Source organism: Dromiciops gliroides, chromosome 4 (genome assembly GCF_019393635.1).
Source record: "Dromiciops gliroides isolate mDroGli1 chromosome 4, mDroGli1.pri, whole genome shotgun sequence".
NCBI classification, from domain to species: domain Eukaryota; kingdom Metazoa; phylum Chordata; class Mammalia; order Microbiotheria; family Microbiotheriidae; genus Dromiciops; species Dromiciops gliroides.
In genome coordinates, this window is record NC_057864.1 from 23,703,119 (window position 1) to 23,712,437 (window position 9,319).

Sequence of the window (9,319 nt, forward strand, 5' to 3'; positions counted from 1 at the left end):
GATGCACTAAGGATCCGACTGCTGTCCTTGGAGAAGCTCAGGCAGGTGACACCTTTACTGTGTGCCCTTTCAAATCTTCGCAAACACTGTCCACTCTGTATCTTCCACACCTTTATCTTTCCATCTTGGGCCCCAGTTGCTAACATTTCTGTATCTCTGCTGAAACACATACATAGTACGGCATCGTCCATCATCATAAAATTGTCTTGTGCCTGGTACTTGAGATCCTTCCTGATCTTTCCGGTTGTAAAGTTCCATACTTCAATGAATCCATCAACAGAGCCAGTGACCAGGTACTGGCCATCCGGAGAAAATCCAGCACATTCCACATGTGATTTCTGGCCAAACTTAATCTGTCTGCTTAACTGTGTAGGAAGCTTTTCTTCTTCCACATCTTTTACAGCTGCTTTGCCTCTGAACAAATCAATAGTCACACCAGGAGGAAGCAAGCCTTGGTGCTGTTGCCACTTCAAAGCCTGTCCCAACAGTGCCATAAGACGAGATGGAGGTACAACGCTGACTTCTCCAGCTAAAGCCCGTGCGATGGCTGCTCTTCTTTTTTCTTTGCTGCTTCCATCCGGATAAGCCTCACGAGGATCAAAATAGGACCTGGCCAAGAGGTTCTCAAGATGAATGTATCTCTCTGGCTGAGTTCGTTTTAACATGATCATGGGGTCAGTCTGTCTCAGAAGAGATCTGGCAGCACCCAATTCACGAAGTTCCATCAATTCCAGAACGACCTGTTCATAGAGGTCAATCAGTGTCTTGTCTGGCAATTTCAGGGACTGTATAGCTTGCAAAACAGTATCCCAATGTCCACCGTTAATATCTGCTACAAAACTCTCTATGCTGTCCACAGTATTCAGTGACACAGTTGTCTCCTCCTGCAAAGTGGCTAAGGTTCGATGTAAGCCATTTTCTTTCAAGTACTGCATGATGAGACCGATAACATCTGATGACTCGATCTCAATCGACATCTTGACTCTACCAGGAACTGGCACCAACCTCTGGGGTGGGGTGGGGGGGGGGAAGAATTTCACCAGGAGAAGGGAGAAATCTGGAAGCTTTTTATGGGTCTGGAGCAGAGGTGGTCCTTGGACACTGCTTCAAGCTGATTGATAGGTGTCACCCAAATCCATTGGTTCACTCACTGGCCTTTTAAAGGTGGTCTCCAGGTGAGTTCACAAAGTCCTTAGCTTCTGAGAACAATACCTTCAGCCAGGTGTGGTAACAATCTAATTAACTTTAAGTAGGCCAGTCAGCAATCACTTTCACTTAATTCAATCAGTTTAGATTAATTTTCCAAACCATCCCCAGCACAGAAGAACCCAAAGTGCAGAGGCATATCCAATCTCACTGAGGTTCAGCAGGAAAGGTCCTGGCCAGGTGGGTTTTGGTGAGGAAGCCTTATTCATTTGAGGCTGTGCTGGCTCTCCCAGTGGCACTGGAGGTCTGCCAGCTAAGGGGTTTGAAACCCATGTGTTTGGGGCCCTGGGTGATCAGGTTGGAGCTCTGGCTAAAAGCTTTCCCACATGCCCTTGTGGATCTCTCCAGTGTAGATGTCTTCATGTCTGACTTTGGGGCGAAGCACTTGCCACAATACTGGCAGGTGTAAGACCATGTGTCCCAATGGATGAAGAGATGGGTGGACAGGGTGGAGGAGCACTTGAAAGGTTTTTTTTTTTTTTAACCACAGATCTTACATTCAGAACTTCTCTCCTGCCTGAGGTAACAGGTCAGTGGGTGGGGTGGGGGTGGGGGTGATTGTGAACGTTTGAGCTGGACTGGGCCCAGCTGGGATCCCTTAGGAGTGTATATGAGTGTGCTGCTCAAGGCTGAGTGAGCAGCCAAATGTTTTGCCACAAACTGCACAAGGGAAGAGTTGAATCCCACTGTGGGCTCTCTGGACATGAACCTATAGCCCATTGAGGGGTGGGGGTGGGGTTTAGAAAATACCTGACTGCACTTGACACAGTGCTAGGCATCCATGCCAGAGGAGCAATGAAGTCTGTAGTCCAAGGGAGGGTCAGAGCTGGGAACCAGTGAGTTGCCATACAAACTTCCTGAGTTCTCTAGGATGGTAGGTTACATGGTGGAAGTAATCCATCCACAGCCATAAGGCAAAGGGAAGGCATCCCAGGAGAGCTGCCTTTGTAGTAGTGGGGTGAGGCAGGGGATCAACCCCGGTCCTGGTCCTGGAGAATCCAGATGGAAGTCTCAGGAACCGAAGTTGTCCTGGTCAGACACTGGTCCTTGTTGTGATCTTTGGAATCATCCCATTCAGGACACTTGTTTGGACCACTGAAGGTTGTGGTTTCCCCAGGACCTGGTTAGTGGTAACTGCAGAGGAAGAAGCCAGAGTCCCTGTTCTTAAACAATTTAGGGGCCATAAGTCTTTGGTCCCTGTTATAGTTAGCTAACTAGGGTAGGGAGTTGGCACTTGGCAGGGAGTTGGCAAGCATTCACTGAACAGATTGAATTAATGCTTGTCCTTTGATTCCTGTCAAAGAATTTGAAAGCTGGACAGAATCTCAATAGGTCCAACTCTGAAGACTTGCTGCAAAGAACATGACCCACATTATCAAAAGTCTGAGATCTGCTCAAAAACAATTGGGATCTTGTGGGGGCAAGCAGCCCTCTGCCTGTTGGAAGCCTCTCCAAAAACACCCAAATTTGTCTTTGGGGAAATGATGCAATGTAAATAAAACCCAACTTGGCAGGGGAGGAGCAAAAGCTTTTCAATTGGTTGGAGGAGGAGGGACGATTCCTGGTCCTTCTGAGGGAAGAGGGGGCCTTGACATTGGGGGCATAGGAGTTGGGGGATGTACTCCTGGGTTTTGGGGGTATACACCTGGAGCCTGAGGGTGAACCCCAGCAGCTGCAGGGTGAACCTCAGGTGCAGGAGGGGGCATCTGGGGAGGCCCAGGAGGCCCTGGGGGTGCAGGCCCACTGGGAGGCATGGGTGGCAAAGACTCTGGCAGAGGAGTTCGCTGAGGCAAACCATTCTTTAGTGGGGGGGGGGCCCCCACTTCACTCCAGGAGGCCCAGCAGGGAGGGCTGGAGGAACAGGAGGCTTCTCCAACTTAAAATGGAACTGGAGAAAAAACTGCTTGGTTTCTCTGTTCCAGTGGGTCCAGAACTTCCCCTCAGCCTTGTCAATCTCTCTGCTTGGCACCTGGAAAGCAATGGTTTCATAGGGCTCAGCTACCATAAAAAGACTGCCATAGGCTGTCAGGGGGTTCAATGCTCTGCTCCTATGCAGACATGAACCAGTGGCGGCATGGCATGATGCTCTCAGCCATCTCAGGATAGTCAATCTGGAAGAGGAGGCTCTGCTGGCCCAGCTCCGTGCCCCACCGCTTGGCCACTTTGTGAAGATTGGTCGCCCAGGCCACAAACTTCTTCACTTCCACTTTGACTTTCTCTGGGGCTGGCTGGCCTGGAACCTCCTTGGCCTCTTTAGCTGCTCTCTGAGCCAAATTTGTTTGATGCTTTTTTTCATTGAGTATGCACTGAGTAGCTTCCCTCATTATTGAGAGGTGTCAAGCAGAGTTTGCATTCATGATTCCCTAAATTGTTTGTTCAATTCTAATGTTAAACAAAATATAGTCATAATTTAATACATGATGGTGAAATACACACAAAACTTACATATCCTGAGCTACCACAGCACACCTACAGTCACATGTGTGTAGATGCTGGCAGATAGTTCCACAATGAATAAAGTAAATACATTCTTAAAAAATGTTAAAGCACTGCCATTTTTACTAAAATTTAGAATGCCCACATTTGTATCCCTGTAAGTGTCTCAGAATTTGAATCCTGTCTATGAAGATGAGTTCTTCTACAACTCAATGAGTCTAGTAGGTCTGAAAGGTTTTTAATCGGAACCAAAAAACTCTCATGTGGAACTCTGAAAGGGAACCCCAACTCTCATCAAGAAAAAACCCACTTTTGATATCTATTGAAAGAGATAGTTACAAGTTATTTTAAAAATCTAATCTTATGGAAAAGAATCTAATCTTTATGTAAAAAGGTTATATTCTTAAAATGTTGTCAGTTGCTCTTACGGAAAAAGGAAAGAGTTCTATATTCTAACACAGAGCATGGACAAGTTTCCAATAGCAATTCATAAAACCATCATCTGTCAGAGGTTGAAAGTAGTCAGGAAATTCGTTTCTGAATTGCAGAACCAAAAAGGCTATGTAGATTTCACATCTTAAACTGCTATAATATAAAACTTCAGTGACAAAGCGGAGACCAGAACATACTTAGGTTAAATTGTCTTTATCACCTCAAAAAGACAGGATGATCTGCATGGTTTGCAGGGTATTTTAGCTTGTCATTAAAACCAATGAGCAATTTCAATTCTAACAAAGAGAGGCAGGCAATTCAATACCAAAATGTCACTTTTAGAATCCATTAAGTCAAAGTAAAGGCAGCAATGCAGTGTTGCTCCATTTCCCATTTATAGGGTCACTTGGATGCAGGTCATGATTAGGTCATTGTATGGAGTACTTAAAAATTATGTTGGGACCTTTCATTTTTGGCAAGGTGGGAAATACTGTTCCAAGTACACATACACTCTTCCTAGAAGATACTGGAACTTTGGAGAACATACAAAAGGTCAGGATCCATAGTTTGCTTCATCAAATGCTTTTCTAGCCCCTTTCAGGTCTTCATTCATAGTAAGCAAGTCCTTAACTCTGGAAAACTTCCTTGGGTCCTTTCAAATCAAGGAGACAATATCTTCAACCTGCACTCGACCTTGTCCTCCAATAGACATTGCTCCACAATAAATCCAAGGCTTGTGCCATATGAAGGATATAAAGGGATAGAAGCTGCCCAATGTCCGAATGAGGTGGGAAATCATGAGTTGGCTTTTTACATTCAAGTAGTGACTGCCATGGGAAGAGAGAACCATAGCACCGGTGGGGTTAACTGAAATGTTATTTCATTGAGTCTCCATGCCTACTGAGCCCATTCACAATGCTTACCTTTCTGTCATAGAGCTAGGGCTTGGTTCCTGTTGGTTATAATTGCTTTAACCAGTGACTTGTCATTGTTCATGAACATTACTCTTGTGTCCTCCACTTTGGAGACTGATGCTTATGCTCTCTAAACCTTCCATGTGGTCTTTCATCACTGATTATCCTAGGTTTCTTCAGAGCACAAGTATTAATGGTAGGTCAGTATTTGTAGGTACATTAAACCAGAAAACATCCTCAGAATTTTTCCTTGGAAATTCCAAGGGAGAAGTTCATTTGCACACTTGGAGGGGGAGGGAAGGCAATTTAAATATCATGTCTAACAAATGAATGGAGCTGGTTCATGATGAGCTCTTGGCATAGGACAACTGATTGTATTCTGATGTTGGGAAGAAAGAAAAGGAAATGCACAGGAGCAGGATATGGCATGGTTTCTTCATGTTATGCTCTAACTACAGGGAAAGCTAAGGATCCCAGTGTTGATTTTGAGTCTCTGGTAATAATACTTTTCTCAAATGTGGGAAATCTCCGTATGGGCAAGTGCCTGAATTAGTACTCTTTTGTTCCCTCCCTCCCCCCAAGTGAACCTCAATACATCCCTTAATCTTAACCAAGCCCTAATGAACTTAATATCTTATTGGGAGGATTTCTCTTAGGGAAGTGTATCATGCCTGTTGGTCCTTGGCAACGTTGTAATGCTTCCATACCCTTTCTGGACATAACGGACATAAGATGATTCAAGACTCCCTCACACTGTGTTCCCAATATCTAGATGCCAATGGGACATATGACCCTTTTCAAGGTTATTTGTCCTAATGCCATGAAAAAAATCATCTGGGTTTTTGTTTTTGCCTTGGCTATTCAAAGCCTTCTGTAATACCTTCTATATGGTGGAAGGAACACTGGCTTTGGAATCCAAGGATCAGGTTTCCAAATGTGACCTTGCCATGAATGGGCAAATTAACATGAATATGCTCTTCTTCTTGGCGCCATCTTGTCCATTTCCGCTGCGCCATGAGAGCCAAGTGGAGGAAGAAGCTAATGCATAGGCTGAAACGCAAGGGGAGAAAGATGAGGCAGAGGTCCAAGTAATCAGACTGTGCTGAGCACTGAGGCCACAGGAACAGAGATGGAATGACCCTTGGTGACATTCTTGAGGGCAGAAATCATCTGGAAACTTCATCTCCCTACGAAGCACTATGCTGCTAGCTCTACCATCTGATGAAGGACTCGGACCACCATTTGACAATTCCCTGACAAAAGGACATGCCACCTACCTACTTCTTGATTTTGTGCCGTGGGACTCCTATCATTCTGGACTGGTTGTTCGTTGTGGCTTAGTGTAGCGCACCTGTACAATAAATCTTCGCAATTTTGCCTGCTCATTTTCTTAAATCACAGTAGTGTAAAAGCCAGCAAGGTGAAATTGCACTGTATCAGACATACCCTTCTTGTTGACTGCTCTCTGGTCATTATGGGACATAAATGACAAGTATTTCAAAGGATGGAACTGGTCTGTCATGATGTGGATGTGACTAGCGAATGGGGATTTTTGGATATTGGACTGAGTTTCTAAGAACCTAAGAGAAGCATCTATTATTGGTTACCTTTTATATCATTCCAAGGTCACCAAGCAGACTGTGAGCCCATGCCTTGAGGGGCTTGGGGAAGGGGGAGGGTCAGTGCTCTTCCTTCCCTCCCCTTGGAAAAGGTCAAAGACACACGGGAGCAGGCTTTCCCATATGACTGGCAGACTTCAGCCTTGCCCACAAAAGCTTCCTGAACCCTGGAAGACCCAGGAACAACACAGTTGATGGTCTAAACACCTGGTCCAAGGAAAGCCAAAGTTCTAGCATCTGGGTTCCCATCCCAGGATGTTGGCAATTCAGGTAAGCGCACCCTCCTTGGGTTCCTCCTTCTGTAAAACAAAGGGGTGGGTCTCAGTGCTTCCCAAGGCTCCATCCAGTCCTAAGTGTGGCAGCCTGTCCATTCTAGGGGCCAGATTCCTCTGCTACCCGCACTGAACTTCTTGTGCCTCAACAGGCCTCTGTGACGCCCACTCCAGGTAAACAGTAGAAGGTGCATTGGACCACAGGGCATGAGCACAAACTGTCCTGGTGATGGAAGGGAAGCTATTTCTCCTCTCTGAGCCTCTCTTTTTTCTCCTGTAAAATGAGGAAGCAGGTAGGACCCTGAGAAGAACACAGGCTCTGGAGTCCTAAGACCTGGGTTCAGATCATCCCTTTCATGTTACTTACAATTGACCTTTAGAGTTTAGGCACTTTCCATATGTCAACTCATTTGACCCTCACAGCAACCCTGGGAGGTAGAGGCTAGTATTATCCCCACTTTACATATGTGGAAACTGAGGCAGAGATTAAGTGCCATATTCACAGTCACACAGCTAGTGAGTGTCTAAGCCAGATTTGGACTCAGCTCTTCCTCATGATGCCAAGACCTGTGGTCTGTATTCTCTGTGCCTCCTTGCTGCCTTCACCTTTCTGGGCCTAATCTCCAAGTTCTCTTCCATCTCTATGTCTATAATCCTAAAGGGGGGGTTGGATTAGATGATCCCTCAAGTCTTTTCTGGGCAGCTAGGTGGGACAGTGGGGATCAATGGAGCACTGGGCCTGGAGGCAGAAAGACCTGAGTTCAAATCTGGCCTCAGACACTTACTAGCTGTGTGAACTTGGGCAAGTCATTTCACCCTGTTTGCCTCAGTTTCCTCATCTGTAAAATCAGCTGGAGAAGGACATGGCAAAGCACTCCAGGATCTTGGCCAAGAAAACCCCAGGTGGGGTCCCAAAGGGTCAGGCACAACTGAACAACTGCACTGACCTCCTCACTTTTTCTTCTTATGTAGCTTCCTAATTTCCTAGGTCTCACCACTGGGTGGGGGTGTTGGATAATCTATAAAGTTCTCATTCAAAATGGCACCACGGAGATGTCATCTTTCCCTTTCTCTTTCAGATTCAGCTGCCTTATTTTCTCCCTCAGCCCCTCGGGAAGACTGCAGAGGCTTTGCTGTGACTCTCACCGAGCCGTGGCTTTTCTGCTGTTTTATGTAGCAAGATTATCAGATTGTCTCGAGTAATTTTCTGGTTAGGGAACGCAGAAACAGAATGATTTTGAGTATGATTTTTCTCCTTAGGGAGTAGAGACCCAAAGAACCTTGTAATCTCATGTAACCACCAGGTGGCACTGATGGGCATTCACTGGGGAGTCCCAAGCTCCCTCTGGACCATTAGTGAATAACTTTTTGGGCAGAAATGCTAAATTAGTTCTGCCTTCTCTAGAGAACTCAGAACCAGCAACCTTCTGCCTCTGACACCCAGACTCTCTGTGGGAGGACACTGTTCACTGTTGGGATAGGGGCATTTCTTGGTATTCCCAATCAGAGCTTAGCTCTAGCCCCTGTCTCCTTTCAGAATATGCTTCAGTGAGTCGTGAGACCTTGAAAGGTAGGAGAGAGCCAAGGTTGTGAAGAATTCTAACTATCAGTCCAGGAGCTGATATTTGATCTGAAAGGCAATAGGGAATTACTGGGGCTTTTCATTAGGGAAGGGAGTGACCTAAACTAGAACTATGCTACAGGCACACCTGACTCATGCTTGAAGCACACTGATGATTGGGGCTGATATCCACAAGCTGGACATTGGGTTGGACCTTGGGTCAACCCTCTCTCAGTGTCATCGAAGATCTGATTTTCTTGCTGCCCACCTTCTGTTAGGGCTAAAGGGCGCCACATCCAGGAATTAGGGATTTGGGACAACAAACTGCTCTGGATTGTCTCTCCAGGAAGTTCCTTTACAGAGAACTGCCCTTGGTCAGGACAACAACTGGGCGATCTCTTAGATGAAGGTGGGCCTGGGATTCTGGGCTCCAGAGCTGTCCCAGGCCTGTCTGGCTCTTCCCAGAAGTGGGAAAAGAGAGGGGAGATAGGCCCCATATTTACAGAAGGGATACAGACCATGAGGGGTCATGGACTGATAGGCTATCAATGATGGTTGGCACATTATAACAGAATCTGTAGTCAGAACGTGGACACAGTGGGAACCAGAAGGTACCACCATGATGATGATGATGATGATAAGAAAGTCACTTTATAAAGTGCTTTAAGGTTTGCAAAGCACTGTACACAAATTATCTCATTTAGTCCTCACAATGACTCATGAGTCAGGAGCTGTGATGGTCTCCATTTACAGATGAGAAAACCGAGGCAGGAAGACGTTAAGGGCAGAGTCACACAGCTAGTAGGAATTGAACTCGGGTCTCTCCTGACTCCAGCACCAGTGCTGGACCCACAATGTTGCTGACTAATCTTAGAAATA

The 9,319-nt window shown here is 46.0% G+C and overlaps 1 protein-coding gene and 3 pseudogenes across 1 annotated transcript in view; 1 reads left to right on the top strand and 3 right to left on the bottom strand.

The window, feature by feature from the left end:
* LOC122725897 (WD40 repeat-containing protein SMU1-like) overlaps positions 1–977 on the bottom strand; it is a 1,741-nt gene extending 764 nt beyond the window's left edge. The window contains exon 1 of the mRNA XM_043963253.1: positions 1–977. Within this exon, the coding sequence (XP_043819188.1) occupies positions 1–977 (977 nt within the window).
* A 430-nt stretch (positions 978–1,407) lies between these two features.
* LOC122754533 lies at positions 1,408–2,085 on the bottom strand (annotated as a pseudogene).
* A 653-nt stretch (positions 2,086–2,738) lies between these two features.
* LOC122754534 lies at positions 2,739–3,573 on the bottom strand (annotated as a pseudogene).
* A 3,289-nt stretch (positions 3,574–6,862) lies between these two features.
* LOC122754535 overlaps positions 6,863–9,319 on the top strand; it is a 3,247-nt pseudogene continuing 790 nt past the window's right edge.